This window comes from Bubalus kerabau, chromosome 7 (assembly GCF_029407905.1).
Source record: "Bubalus kerabau isolate K-KA32 ecotype Philippines breed swamp buffalo chromosome 7, PCC_UOA_SB_1v2, whole genome shotgun sequence".
Taxonomy (NCBI): Eukaryota; Metazoa; Chordata; class Mammalia; order Artiodactyla; family Bovidae; genus Bubalus; species Bubalus kerabau.
The window spans coordinates 59,653,825-59,669,239 of NC_073630.1; the positions used below are offsets into that span (position 1 = coordinate 59,653,825).

Consider the following 15,415-nt stretch of genomic DNA (forward strand, 5'->3'; position numbering starts at 1 on the left):
AATAAATCTTTAAAAAATGTGATGTGTTTGTTTCACATAACTTAGAATTCTTAAGTGCCTTATTTCTGCAAACTTTACTCTTCCTGCACTGAAGAATGTGAATAATGATATCAAACAATAACAAATGATAACAATCACTTGATACCTACACAGACTCCCCACCAACTCTATCAGCCGGAACAACAGTGTGGGATTTCCAGTATACAGTACAGCTCTTGGAAGAGAGGGATAAGGGCTGCAAAATTCAGTGCTGTTTTGTTAGCTCTCTGCCTGGACGTTCTGCTGTCCTTGAAGAATATGACCATTAAATGGATACACCAAGTAGGAGGCTAAGATTTATTTATGCCCACCTGAAGGCTTCCTTGCTGGAGGAACATATAAGACAGTGGTCAGTGTGGAGAGCTCAATAAAAGCCACAGCAAAATGGGACTGTAGAACTCTGGAAAGCTACTTAATAACTCTTCCTTCAGAACAATATTAAACATGATACTAGTCTGGTCCTTTTTTATAGATCTCCAAAACACAACATAGTGAAGCACCACACACCTGAAGTATGCAAGCAATGTTTATTCAAGTGAATTTTTATAATTTAGTGGAAAAAGTATCTTTGAGTCCTGTGGTTATTCAACATTCAAAATAACTGCTTGGATATTGCTTGAAGTAGAGATGCTAGTATATACCCATGTAACAACCACCCAAAACTGGATAGAGAACATTTATTTCTGTCATCCTAGAAAATACCCTACTGACTGTATCTCTGTGCTTCTGTAGCAATGCTACTCCATACCCTAGGCAAACACTTTCTGACTTTTATCACCATAGAGGAATTTGTCTCTGTTTTAAACTTTTATGGTTAGACTCATACGGTACTATTTTGTGTCAAACTGTTTTTACTCAAAAAGGATTTGAAGGTCCTCCCACGTTGTTACATTCATTCAGTTTTATTGCTGAGTAGCATTCCATTGTCTGAATATATCCTTCTCCTATTGATGGACATTTGGAATGTTTCCAGGTTTTAGCCTTTATGAATAAAGCTGTTTATGAATATTCTTGAACAAGTGCTCTAGTGAATATAATACCTAGGAATAGAGTTGCTGGATTGTGAGTCAGAACAAATAACTATTTTAAAAGCTGCCCAAACTTCTACACAGTAACTATGTGGTTTTACCTTTCTGCCAGCCTCCCAGAGGTTGAATGCAGTTTATTTACTATAGGCCTTGAACTCCTGAAGACAGGGCTTAGAGGTGTGAAATAAGAATGTTAACTCACACAAAAATATACAGATATTCAACTACTATATATATAAATACCTTCAGATCCTTGTAAAGAAGGAGGTACCCATCTCGTAAAACACAATACCGATCTTGAAACTTATTTCCAGAGAGTATTTTAGATGGTTCTTCTTTAACTTTCAAGACTCCCTCTTTGATATTTTCCAGGGCCTTCCTCTCTGTAAAGTACAACATTTACTTTTGCAAGTTAGGTATATCTTCATTTATTTGGAATAGAATATAAAACATTTCTATATTTTCAATTTTGATGATACAAAATAATAACTTCTTTCCTACAATTAAGAAGCCTCTAGTTAATTTTTGGGAACACCTTATATCAGGGGAGTGTTGGACAAGCTACAGATACACTAACCAGATCTAGTTATATCTCTGTAATATACAGGCCTACCTATGCTGTTCAATTAGCTACTGGCTAATGAGCACCTGAAACATGCTAGTCTCCACTGAGATGTGCTGTGAATATAAGATATATACCATATTTTGAAAATTAGTACCTAGAAAGGTAAATATAATACAATTTTGTAGTATCAGAAAAGGTAAATATATCACAATTTTATAGTATTGATTACATATTGAAATGATATTTTGGATATGTGAGTTTAAATAGAAGATATAAGTAAAGTTAATTTCACCTACTTATATATATGTGACTATGCCAAAGCCTTTGACTGTGTGGATCACAAGAAACTGTGGAAAATTCTGAAAGAGATGGGAATACCAGACCACCTGACCTGCCTCTTGAGAAACCAATATGCAGGTCAGGAAGCAACAGTTAGAACTGGACATGGAACAACAGACTGGTTCCAAATAGGAAAAGGAGTATATCAAGGCTGTATATTGTCACCCTGCTTATTCAACTTATATGCAGAGTACATCATGAGAAGCACTGGGCTGGAAGAAGCACAAGCTGGAATCAAGACTGCCGGGAGAAATAGCAATAACCTCAGATATGCAGATGATACTACCCTTATGCCAGTAAGTGAAGAGGAACTAAAAAGCCTCTTGATGAGAGTGAAAGAGGAGAGTGAAAAAGTTGGCTTAAAGCTCAACATTCAGAAAACAAAGATCATGGCATCTGGTCCCATCACTTCATCGGAAATAGATGGGGAAACAGTGTCAGACTTTATTTTTGGGGGCTCCAAAATCACTGCAGATGGTGACTGCAGCCATGAAATTAAAAGACGCTTACTCCTTGGAAGGAAAGTTATGACCAACCTAGATAGCATATTGAAAAGCAGAGACATTACTTTGCCAACAAAGGTCCTTCTAGTCAAGGCTATGGTTTTTCCTGTGGTCATGTATGGATGTTAGAGTTGGACTGTGAAGAAGGCTGAGCACCGAAGAATTGATGCTTTTGAACTGTGGTGTTGGAGAAAACTCTTGAGAGTCCCTTGGACTGCAAGGAGATCCAACCAGTCCATTCTAAAGGAGATTAGTCCTGGGTGTTCTTTGGAAGGAATGATGCTAAAGCTGAAACTCCAGTACTTTGGCCACCTCATGCGGAGAATTGACTCATTGGAAAAGACTCTGATGCTGGGAGGGATTGAGGGCAGGAGGAGAAGGGGACGACAGAGGATGAGATGGCTGGATGGCATCACCAACTCGATGGATGTGAGTTTGAGTGAACTCCGGGTAGCAGTGATGGACAGGGAGGCCTGGCGTGCTGCAATTCATGGGGTCGCAAAGAGTCGGACATGACTGAGCAACTGAACTGAACTGAACTGATATATATGTGTATTTATACATGTATATTTTAAATGTGGCTACTAGGCAATTTAGAATTATATCATCAGCTTGCATTTTACCTCTTTGAATAGCACTCATATAAATAATAAAAAATACACAGGTAAAAGAGAAATCTCTTCTAGAATTCTGACTGAGGAATTCAGTAATTCTTCAGACATTAGAAAAATTCCTATATCTATGAAACAGGTAAGGGTAAATAAGGCAAAATGTCCAATAACGCTTATGCAATAATGCATCTAACCACACTTAGAAATCATTTAAACAGTTCCATTAAAAAACCACATTTTTTACAATAAAATCACGTTGAATCTATGAATTTATCATGAATAAATTTATCACTATATCTCCAGTTTACAACTTTTTTTGTTTTTTTAAATATAAATTTATTAATTTTAATTGGAGGCTAATTACTTTACAATATTGTATTGGTTTTGCCATACATCAACATGAATCCGCCACGGGTGTACATGTTTTCCCCATCCTGAACCCCTTTCCCACCTCCCTCCCCAAGGCATCCCTCTGGGTACAACTTTCTTTTTAAAATCTCAACATTATTTAACTGTCTGCTTGAGAAACAAGGAACAAAGGAAAGGAAAGGAACCTGAAGCCAAGTAGCCATGTGACATGGTCATTCTGGGGTCAACTCCTGCTCTTGCTGTAGAATAGGAGTAATGACACTTCTCCTGCAGACTGTTGTGGCCCTCACACTAGATGGCGTCCTCAAAAGATGTAGGGAGGGACACCACATCAGGATCAAGACCTTTAGCAATTTCCTGGTATTAAAGTGATGAAACTCTTAAGTATTCACTCATAGTTTCTAAAATTTATAGATAACTTGAATGATTTTAGAAAAATAACTTTTTTAGTCTTAAACCTAGCAATCCCTTGCTTAGGGAAAGCCTTTACTCAAACAGCAAATGATACACAGATGTTCACAATTATAGTTAGTATATGAAAACAAGTTAGAAAAATTTGAAGTACTGCCTTATAACTCAGATATGAGCATGGGATGACAACCCGGAAGCAGACATCAATATGTTGAATCACATCACTGATCTTAACCATAAACAAACAAAAGTAGTTTTCATGATCTGCATACTACCACAAAAACATTCTTTTAATCATGATGCCATGCTAAAATAGGTTCTTTTAGGGAGTTGGTGATTTTAAAATAATTTCTGAAAAATACACTGCTAAAATTTGTCTTCTGGAACAATCTCTTAATAGTAAATTTCATAGAAAAAATATTTCAAGTAATATTTTATAGCTAACTAGCTTATATTTAAATTAAAAATAACACTTTTCTAATTAAAAGACTTGAAAGATTATTTTAATGCAATGAGAAGATAAAGGAAAAAAATATACATATAACTAGTGTTCAGCAAAATTCATATGACATCATTTCTTCATGAAGTATTCAGAGTCTACTATGCATTTGGTTCTAATAATATACAATAATACCCGAGGAGATGGTTTCTGGACTTGCAGTGCAGTGTTAGAGGAAGAGTAAACATAGGTTAACAAACAATGCTTATATATCCTGATAGGAGAAATACAGTAAGCAATTTAGAAAACACTGGGTGGGCTTAGAGATTCAGCTGATTTAGAATAAGAAGGTGAAAGTGGAGAAAGATATTTATAATACTATTGATTTAGAAATAGGTAAAAGTATTTTAAAAATATTAAATTATAATCAAGTTGTGAGATACAGATGTTACATTTTGCTTAAACCAAACCAATTCAATTCACACCTTCTGATTATACCTTAAGATTTTTGTTCAGTTTAATAAAGCTTTCTAATTTTACCAATAAGAAATAATCATATGTCTAGTGTTTAAGCAAACCACTCATAGGTCAAAAAGAAAACAGGCTTAGGACAAAAACATTGTTGTCACCTTTGCATATTTATTAAAATTTATTTTAATAAACCATATGTAATTGAGTACATACAGCTTCCCTGGTGGCTCAGTGGTAAATAATCTGCCTGCAGTGAGGAGACCCGGGTTCAATCCCTGGCTTGGGAAGATCCCCTGGAGAAGGAAATGGCAACCCACTCCAGTACCCTTGCCTGGAAAATCCCATGGACAGAGGAGCCTGGTAGGCTACAGACCACAGTGTCGCAAAGAGTTGGACATGACTGAGTGACTTCACTCACTTCAAGTATTCTTGCCTGGAAAATTCTATGGACAGAGGAGCCTGGCAGGCTATAGGCCATGGGGTCACAAGAGTCAGACACGACTTAATGACTGAACTACCACTACCAATTGAGTATCTTAGCTAAATCTTCACCTTCTTTTTTTTTTTTTTGGCCACATTGCACAGCATTTGGAACTTCCCTGACTAGAGGTTGAACTCAAGTCCCCTGTAGTGAAAGTGTGGAGTCTTAACCACTAGACTACTAGGTAAGTCCTCTTAGCTAAATCTTGATGCATATATTATTAAGGGACTCATAAAGAAGGAAAGAGCAAAAAGAAACTTGAAATATAAATTTCTATGATAAATACAGAGGGCCTAAAAGAATTTCTAAAAGCTCTCGTGACAAAATTTCTGTATGCTCTAACAATGTTAAAATAAGTAGGAAAATTATCCATCATTTAAGGGCCAAGATGAAGCTATACATTTTGGGGACATAGTGCATGACTCATTGTGTAACATAACAAAGGTTATAAATTAAATGGCTTTCAACAATTCACTTTTCCAAACTTCTAGTACTACATGGCCTCTCAATCATGGGGTACTTTGCTTTTATGTTTTCACTTTCTCAGCCTCATCGGGCAAAAAAGCTTATTAAGATCTAGGAAGCCTGGCGTGCTGCAGTTTATGGGGTCACAAAGAGTTGGACACGATTTAGGAATTGAACAAAACAATAATAACCAGAGAGTCAACCCCCTCCTGGTATTTGCTAGGGCAAGAAAGAATCAGTGGGAGTTCAGAGAGGGTTCTTTAGAGTTAACCCTAGTCATGTCTGACTCTTTGAGACCCCGTGAACTGTAGCTTACCAGGCTCCTCTGTCCATAGGGTTTTCCAGGCAATAGTACTGGAGTGGATTGCCATTTCCTTCTCCAGGGGATCTTCCCGACCCAGGGATCAAACCTAGGTCTCCCACATTGTAGACAGACGCTTTACCATCTGAGCCACCAGGGAAGTCCCAAGAGAATAGACTGGTATTCTTAGTTATATTGTGCTGTACTTCTGTTATTAGTTAGAAAAGCCCTTGTATAAAACAACACAGAATGGTCAAATTTAGTTATTTAAACAGAACAGACATATTACTAGGACTATGAAACAGATGCCCCTCAAAAATACTTTTCCAAACCATTTGCAACCTTAAGTTCTTACTCTTTGCAATCTCATGGACTGTAGCTTACCAGACTCCTCTGTCCATGGAATTTTCCAGGCAAGAGTACTGGAGTGGGTTGCCATTTCCTTCTCAAGGTGATCTTCCTGACCCGGGAATTAAACCTGGGTCTCCAACATTGCAGGCAGACACTTTACCCTCTGAGCCAGTAGGGAAGCCCTAGACAAAAACAGTATCTCCTAACCAGTGGTTCCTGATCCCAATAAAAGCTCATCTGTGGAGAAGCTAGGAGGGTCTTGGGAAGAGAGACAGAGACAGACAGAGAAGTAGTAGGAATAGGGGAGAGGGAAAAACACAAACCCGAGAATATTTCTAAAACACATACTATGCTTTCATCCTTCATGTCCAGTCAGATAGCAATTCAGACCATTGTTTTCTCAGGTATTTTCTCTAGGGTTCAATTCCACTTCTTTGTCAATATCATCTCTCTGACCCCTGCCTTTTCTACTTAATATCCAGATTCTAGGATTCTAGAACTTCATGGCCTGCTTGTCTAATGACTCCATATAATTCCAGATTGGTGCTATTCAAATACTGTTTTATCATGTTAATCCCCTTTCCAAAGCTCTATTTTCTACTACTCATTATCTCACTTGCCTAACATTAAAAATTTAAATTTCTTTCCTTGACTTTTCAAGGGCTAAATAAATTAGATTCCTTCTACTCATCTCTATAAACCATTAAGTTAAAATGATATTTATTTATAAGTCAGTTGATCATAATACACTGTTTGGAAAGCTGATCTTTGTCACTATGGCATGACTTATGTTGATCAACTTCCCTCAAGTTGGATGAACTTGAGGGAAATTCCATTCTTGTTTTATACAAATTTTATTCCTACTTCTGGACCCAACTCATCCATGAAGATGTTTTTCTAACTACTCCCAGTCCATACTTGTTATTCATGTCTCTAAAACTCTAAAGATAAAATTTAGACATTGAATACATGAAAAGTCATATTTATCTCATAATTTAGCTCTTAAAAATAATAATTTCAGCCTCTGGCCATACCACCCTGAATGTACCCAATCTTATCTGTTCTTGAAAAAATAATAATTTCATATTTGCTTTTAAAAATAATATGGGTTTTGAATTTTCCTTCACAACCTATATGAGAACTAACATAGCAAGTTAGTTAGAGGCTTAGAGAATACTTGTAAAAAGGCTCTTAAGACTATGAGGAAGGTTAAATGAGATGGCATATGCAAAGCCATCAGCCCAGCATCTGCTGGGCTATGCCCAGTAAATATCATCTCTTATATATGATCTGAGCAATGACAAGGGAATATACAACAAATGGGTCTATTTTCCGTGGTCTCTATGGATCTCCCTTCTTCTTTCACTAGCAAAGACTATTTCCCCAAGCTTACACATTATCTGAAAAATCAAGTTCCATCCCTGCTCATGTATGCTAAAGGAGCAATTTTCATGAGACATTTTCTTGAAAGTGAAAGTCACTCAGTTGTGTCCAGCTCTTTGTGACCACATGGCCTGTACTGTCCATGAAATTTTCCAGGCCAGAATACTGGAATGGGTAGCCTTTCCCTTCTCCAGGGTATCTTCCCAACCCAGGTCTCCTGCATCACATTTGGATTCTTTACCAGCTGAGCCACAAGGGAAGCCCTCTTTTCTCTTGAAAATATTCCACAAATTTGGCAATATTTGCAGCCTGACATCTAAAATCTCTTTCAAATTAAAAAGTATTCATATTCTTTGTTTGATATTGATTATATAGAACACATATTCTATAATTTGGAAGAAGCAGAATTTGATATAGTTCACTCATTTTATGACATTCATTCACATTTAATAAAATTTAATTCTACGACTGAGTAGAAGCCAAACTCAAGAACTGTTTGAACATAATCTAGAAAAAGTCAAATATCCCCCTACTTCCCAGTGTGTTTTCCTTTGTTACTTGTATTGAGGAAGTAATGCTTAATAGAACAAGCAGCCTGAAGACACCCTTCTGTAATTAGATTATTCATAAGCAGTAAAACTGTAATACAGTTTCTACCGGAGGATTGACTAGGAAAGTGCCAGAGATTCCATGACATTTTGACGACAACACAGCATACTGTAAAAAGTAGAGCACTACTTACTTTTCTATTCTGTTATCAGTTTCTGAGAAAACACCTCCACTTGAAGTGGACCAGATTTATTTTCAACTTTTACACATCTTTGGCTTTAAAAAGATTTGATGAGGAATGGAATATAAATTATTTCAGCTAGACTAAGATTTATGAACTCATACTATTTTTGCTGGAATATTCTTTTATTTTCTAAGTCAGTCCATAGTAGATGGCTCAGTTTCCCAGATCTGAATTTGCCAGAAGCAGTTGCATTTTGATCTATTCTATTCTAATGCATATTTAATTCCAAAGCATCTGTCTCAAGTAGCAGTCTAAATTTAGAAACCCACAGGCATCTGCATTTGAGTTATATATTCTATCTTAAAAGTAGTTCTTCCCCATTGAGATCATTAAAACTTGATTCTGTTGTTGTATCTAGACTTCTATTGGGGTAATAAAGAAGTTTAGTGCTTAAAGTAAGACTCCTGCAACATAAAATTATTTATTCTGGAACCCTGCTGCTAAGCTGCTACTAAGTCACTTCAGTCGTGTCTGACTCTTCGCAACCCCATGGACTGCAGCCTAAGAGGCTCCTCCGTCCATGGGATTTTCCAGGCAAGAGTACTGGAGTGAGGTGCCATTGCCTTCTCCAGCTGGAACCTTACAGAAGCTATAAATTTATGCCTAACTTGTAAAAGAGATGTTAAAACTAATATGTGATTTAAGTAGAGACAACAGAAAATTCCTTTACTTTCATATACTTCCATAAAAGTAAAGTATATTTCCTCATTACCTTAAATGAATGAGCAGATTAAATGTTAGATGCTTCTAAAATCTATTCTTTCTTGTGATGTTTATATTTTAAACTCTTGAGATAAAGTGAGCAAATTGAGAAAATTAAATCCCCTAAACACTTCAAACCCCTAAACTTATTATTTGATAAAATTCTTCACTAAGCAAAAAGGTACTAAAAATATAATGTCAAACAAAAATATATGCATCTAATTTGTTACATAAAATCAGAAATATCATCATACAGTTAATGAAATGCAAGTCATGAGTGTGTGCGTATAGATAAAGGCGAGATACGGATAGGTAGAGAGACACTAAAATTTGTGGCAACTTGGTATCAGGTATGATGGGACAGGATGTAAAGGAGGTGGCAGAGCTACTTCATGTTTTAATGAAATACTAACATGTAAGCAATTCATTATTGAGAGAAAAATGTGGTTGTAACAAACCACCCTTGTTTAAAACTCTCCTAACATCTACTTGGCCTGCAGGTTAGAATAAGAAAATCTTAAGAAAGGAAAAGAAATTCTTAACCAATGTGTTTCTGAGATGATTTCAGTTTTTCTGCTAACAAACTGACAGAGAAGTCACATTTGCTTTCATTATTTTCCTTTTAGATTCCAATTTTAAGGAGTAGTGCATGTAATGAATGAAGCAATAATTCTGGAGAAAGTGATCCCTGTGATTGATTTAGAAGACATCTGCCAAGACAGAGACAAAGTAGGCTGCCCACCTAGCCAACCTAAAATCTGACACAGGGCAGCCCATAAGTAGTACTTGTAAGCCCAGGTTGCTGTGAGACACAACTGGAAGAAAAAAATTATGACTTAAGAAATTGATTTTAAAAACAAACAATAGGCCAAACCTTCTTTAAAATGACAATCCTAAAAGAAGATAGATGCAGAACCAACCATAACCAAAAATATTATTTTACTTTGACAATCTGAATATAAATCAAGCTCTAATTTAAAACATCCTGTTTTTGACTAAAAATATATATAAATTACTAACATGAAATAGTCTAATTAATGTATTTCCTGAGGGTGTTACTCTAAAAATTTTTTTTTTTTTCCCATGCAGAGGGACATAATTTCCTGGTAGAAAGAACTGTAGCTATCATAATAGCAAGTAGCTCACTGGTTTGGTGAGCTGAGGGGGACGAGTGCAGGGGCAGAGAGAAGTTTCACAGTTCCCACGCTGTCAAAGGAATGCAGGAGAGATGAGACACAAGAGTTTACTGACATGTTACTCTCGAGAATATTCCACCATCCAAGTCCCTGAAACTCTCACATAAGCTGCTTTCCATTGCTTGGATTCCCAGGTTTTATGAAAGTTGCTTTGTCTAGACCTTACAGAAGCTTTATGCTTTCATGACAGGATGCAGTCACAATCCCCAGAAGAGGCAATAACAATAGGTGAGACATCCCATGCCCAATCTTCTACCCAGTTTGTAGGTAGAGCCAATTAACAGTCTGTCACTCAACCACTTCTTCTTGCCCAACAGAAAGATTTTACTTATATGTGATTGCTCTAAATTCGCTCAGTCTAACACTGATGATTTTTTTTCCCCAAAGATTAACAAAACTTAATGGTTTCCTTGCTTTGAATTATCCCTCAGGCCCATCTGTACAAAACATTCTTCTATATTATAGTCTTTTAAGATCTTATTCTCGTCTGTTTTTATTCAAGCGGCTAGTCTATTAGCATTCAAATAAGAACTAAGTTATTATGTCTGTGTGTGTGCCCAGTCGAGTCTGATTCTTTGTGACCCCATGGACTGTAGCCCACCAGGCTCCTCTGTCCATGGGAATTCTCCAGGCAGGAATACTGGAGTGGGTTGCCATTTCCTCCTCCAGGGGATCTTCCTGACCCAGGTATTGAACCTGCGTCTCCTGCATTGGCAGGCGGATTCTTTACCACTGTGCCACCTGGGAAGCCCGAGTTATTATGTCTAAGTGTGGGATTTTAAGTATTTTGCAACATGGAGAATTTAGAGACATTTTAGAGGAATATTAAAAACATGAAAATTCTCACCCCAAAATATGAAAATATCACTTATTTTCTAAAAGAAAAGCCATGAGAACCTTTAATATATTTTATAATGTTGACAGGACTTTGTTCAGAACCTCAAAACATTTATCTCAACATTAAAATGAAAGAATTACAGAATTTACGAACTCGACCAGATTTCATACATTATCTAAATCAGAGAGTCTCAACATGACACCACTGACTTTTTCGGCCAGATTACCCTTTGTTGTAAAGAGAGTTCCTGTGTATTGTAGGATGTTTAGCAGCATCTCTGGTCTCTAACCATTATATACCAGAAGCCCCACCCCACCCAGTGTGACAGAAATATCTCCAGATATTGCCAAATGTCCCTGGAGGACGAAAGTCTCCACCACCCAAGGACTGCTGCTATATGACAGGGAAGACTGTAGCAATCATATGACTAGAGAGAACTTCTACTGCAATCCTTAAGCAGTATATGGAGGATGTAATCAAAATCATATGTAGGAGGAAGAAAGAAATTAAATGAGGTAAAGGTGTCGAATAGATTAATTTCTATAGCAAAATGAAAACCTGTTCTATTTTGATGCTAATAAGACCAGAAAGACATAGAAGTCTGCATTTTGTAAAAATACTTTTATGTAATTATAAGATATGAAGGGCAGAGTTAGGACCCAATATTTATGCTTCCCCAAATTCATATGTTGAAACCTATCTACACAGTATTAGGAAGTTTGGGGCCTTTGGGAGGTAATTAGGATTAGATGAGGTCATGAGGGTGGGATCTTCAGGAATGGAATTCACATCCTTGAAAGAGTCACAGAGGGCTTCCCTGATGGCTCAGTGGTAAAGAATTCGCCAGCCAATGCAGGAGATGCTGGGTAGGTACCTGGGGGGGAAGATCCCCTAGAGTAGAAAATGGCAACCCACTTCAGTATCCTTGCCTGGGAAATCCCATGGACAGAGGAGGCTGGCAGGCTACAATCCATAGGGTCACAAAGAGTCGCATATGACTTGGCAACTAAAGAACAACCACAACAAAGAGTCACAGAGAACTTGCTTCCTCCCTCTGCTCTCCACCCTGGGAAGATACAAGAAGTCCCCTGTCTATAGCCTGGAGGAGGACTCTCAGCAGAACTTGGCCAGGCTGACATCTGATGTTAGACTTCTAGTCTTCAGAATGTGAGAGATTAATTTCTGTTTATGAGCCATCCATCTGCCAAAGCAGGAGACGCAAGAGACTCAGGTTTGATCCCTGAATCAGGAAGATTCCCTGGACAAGCAAATGGCAACCTGCTCCAGTATTCTTGCCTGGAAAATTTCATGGACAGAGGAGCCTGGTGGGCTACAGTCCATGGGGTCACAAAGAGTTGGACACGACTGAGCACACATATACCATGAGCCACCCAGGTTACTGTAGTAGCCAGAACATACCAAAACGTCATCACAAAAACAGAAACGTAGACTAGCTGGTACAATTCAGAACTTACGGATTTGTCACTACTAGTTAAGAGTCTGCAATCGTACCAGTTAGCTTTACCACGTTTAAGAGCCGTACCAACCTCCCCAACTTTTTTTTTTTTTTTAAATTAGAAGTAAAACTAACCTGTACTCAAATCCAGTATGATAAGTCACTACATACAAAGGGGCTCTGTTCCGAGAGCACACTCATAAATCCAGTTTGTTCATAAGCCCTACAAAGTTAGTCTAGGTATCCAACCCAATGAGCTATACAGTACTGTACTATAATAGGTTTATAATATTTTTTAACACAAATAATACATAAAAAACAAATTCAAAAATAAAACAGTTTTAATGTTACAGTACAGTACCTTGAAAAGTACAGTACAACAGCTGGCATACAGGGGCTGGCATGGAATAAACAGGCAAGAAGAATTAACTGACTTCAGGAGGAAGAAGAGGTGGGAGATGGTACAGCTGAAGGACCATCAGCAATAGGAGACAGAGGGAAAGCTGAAATTTCACTCATGCCTGATGATGGCACAGGTTCTGGTTCCTTGCTGGGTTCAATTCCATCTACTCGCTTGAAAAAACAATCCAGTAATGTCTGGGTGGTAGCTCTTTTTTTTTCTTCTCATCATAGATGGCATGGTGGCACTGGACTGCATTCTGAATGGCTGTTGGAAGATTTGTGTACCGTTCTATATTGAGTCTTGTGCCTTAAAAACAGTTACTCCTCTTATAAAGAAAATCCCTTGCCATTTCCTGAATTGTGACTCTCTTCAGTTCTTTAATTACTTTTTCTTTCTCTTGTCTCTCTTCATTGTTTCTCTGGGACTCCAATTCCATCAGGTCTTCATTAATAAGCCTCTTGTGTTGACAGCAAGGAGTTCAATGAAGTTATCTTCTTGCAGATCTAGCTTCAGCTTCTCGCTGAGGGTCACTAAGTTGCCAAAGATGGACTCCTCCTCTACCTTCTCAAATCCAAGAAAATCATGAACAAATTGTAGGCAGAGGTTCTCCCAAACCCCATTCATGGTGGCAGCAGTAACCTCACGCCAAGGGAAGTAAAAAAAAAAAAATCAATGGCCTTGTAGATGTTAAAGTCCTTCCAAAATTGTTTCAAGGTTGTTCCTGATTCATCATTCACCTTTACTGCCTGATAAAGACTGTGTCATAAGTAATATTTCTTGAAAGTTGCTATAATGGTCCACAGGTTGGGTGAGCAACATATTATTCAGTGGAAGATGCACTGCTTTGAAGATGGGATGAAAACCATCCATGAGTGGGGAGTGGCCTGGAGCACTGTCAAGCCACAAAAGAATGTCCTCCAAGTAATATTTCTATCCCTTTGGGATACTGTGGTGGAAAAATCAATCTTGGAAGATGCCCTATGTAACCTAGGCTTTGGGGTTACTCTTCCACACAATAGGAAGAGAGCCCCTGGCTTTATTTTTAAGGGCTCTTGGGTTCTCTGAATGATAAACTAAGAGAGGTCTCCGCTTAATATCACCAGAAGCATTGCCACCAAACAACATAATTAGCCTATCCTTTGTTGCTTTATAGCCTGGCATCAACTTTTCTCTGTACAGATGTAACTTCGGCCTGGCATCCTCTTCCAGTACAGCCCTGTCTTATCCATATTAAAAACCTGCTTGGGTAAATATGTGTCTTCAGCAATAATTCCCTAAACCATTTCAGGAAATTCCCAGAAAGCTATCTGCACTCACTGCCTAGTGACTTTTATGTTGTGAAGGTTGGCTCTAGCCTTGAACTGATGAAACCAGCTGTTGCTAACATTAAAAAATGCACCCTCTAATTTTCACAGTATTTCTTCTTCAAGCCTTCATAAAGACTTTTCACTTTCTCTTGAATCAGCATTAAACTGCGTGGCCCTCCACACTGATGCTGATCCTGCATCCACACACTGAGTTCTCCATCTCCTCCATCACTCTTGCACGTTTCTTTGATATTATCATTGACATCATCGCACAGCAGACGTCACATGTTCCATGATCTTGTCCTTGCTCTTTAGAATTGTGCTGACGGTCAAACAATTAATGTCATAAGAATGAACGATGTCTATCATCTTTTCACCTCACTCCACTCTCTCAATTATTTTCACTTTTGTTTCCATGGTTATCACTTGGCACAGAATAGCAGTACTGTTACATCACTGCTGTTTTTAGGCTTGCTTCCAGACACCCTGAGCTTGAAATAAAGATACTGTACTACTGTACTCTATGCTGCTAAGTCGCTTTAGTCGTGTCCAACTCTGTGCGACCCCATAGACGGCAGCCCACCAGGCTCCCCCGTCCCTGGGATTCTCCAGGCAAGAACACTGGAGTGGGTTGCCATTTCCTTCTCCAATGTATGAAAGTGAAAAGTGAAAGTGAAGTCGCTCAGTCGTAGCCGACTCTTAGCGACCCCATGGACTGCAGCCTGCCAGGCTCCTCCGTCCACAGGATTTTCCAGGCAAGGGTACTGGAGTGGGGTGCCATTGCCTTCTCCGACTCTACTCTATACAGTACAGTAAAGCACACAAAAGCAAAACCAACGGTAGAGGATGTACGCATGTGGCAGTGCATGCCAGACACATGAACTAACTTACGTGATTGGACATGCAAAGGCACATTCATATATTTGAAAGTTTGCATCTTGCAGATTCATATGTAGGACACTTA

The 15,415-nt window shown here is 38.1% G+C and overlaps 1 protein-coding gene across 18 annotated transcripts in view; it reads right to left on the reverse strand.

Annotated features, from left to right (window-relative positions):
• Window positions 1-15,415, reverse strand: part of ARAP2 (ArfGAP with RhoGAP domain, ankyrin repeat and PH domain 2) — a 573,065-nt gene that overhangs the window by 25,464 nt on the left and 532,186 nt on the right. For 16 of the 18 annotated variants that reach the window (XM_055588221.1, XM_055588229.1, XM_055588224.1 and 13 more), the window contains one exon: window positions 1,311-1,450. The exons of 1 other annotated variant lie outside the window; for it this stretch is intronic. In XM_055588221.1, the coding sequence (XP_055444196.1) occupies window positions 1,311-1,450 (140 nt within the window). Of the gene's footprint in view, window positions 1-1,310; window positions 1,451-13,059; window positions 14,774-15,415 lie in introns of those variants that run through there. One more of the 18 variants, XM_055588237.1, reaches the window with a different exon arrangement.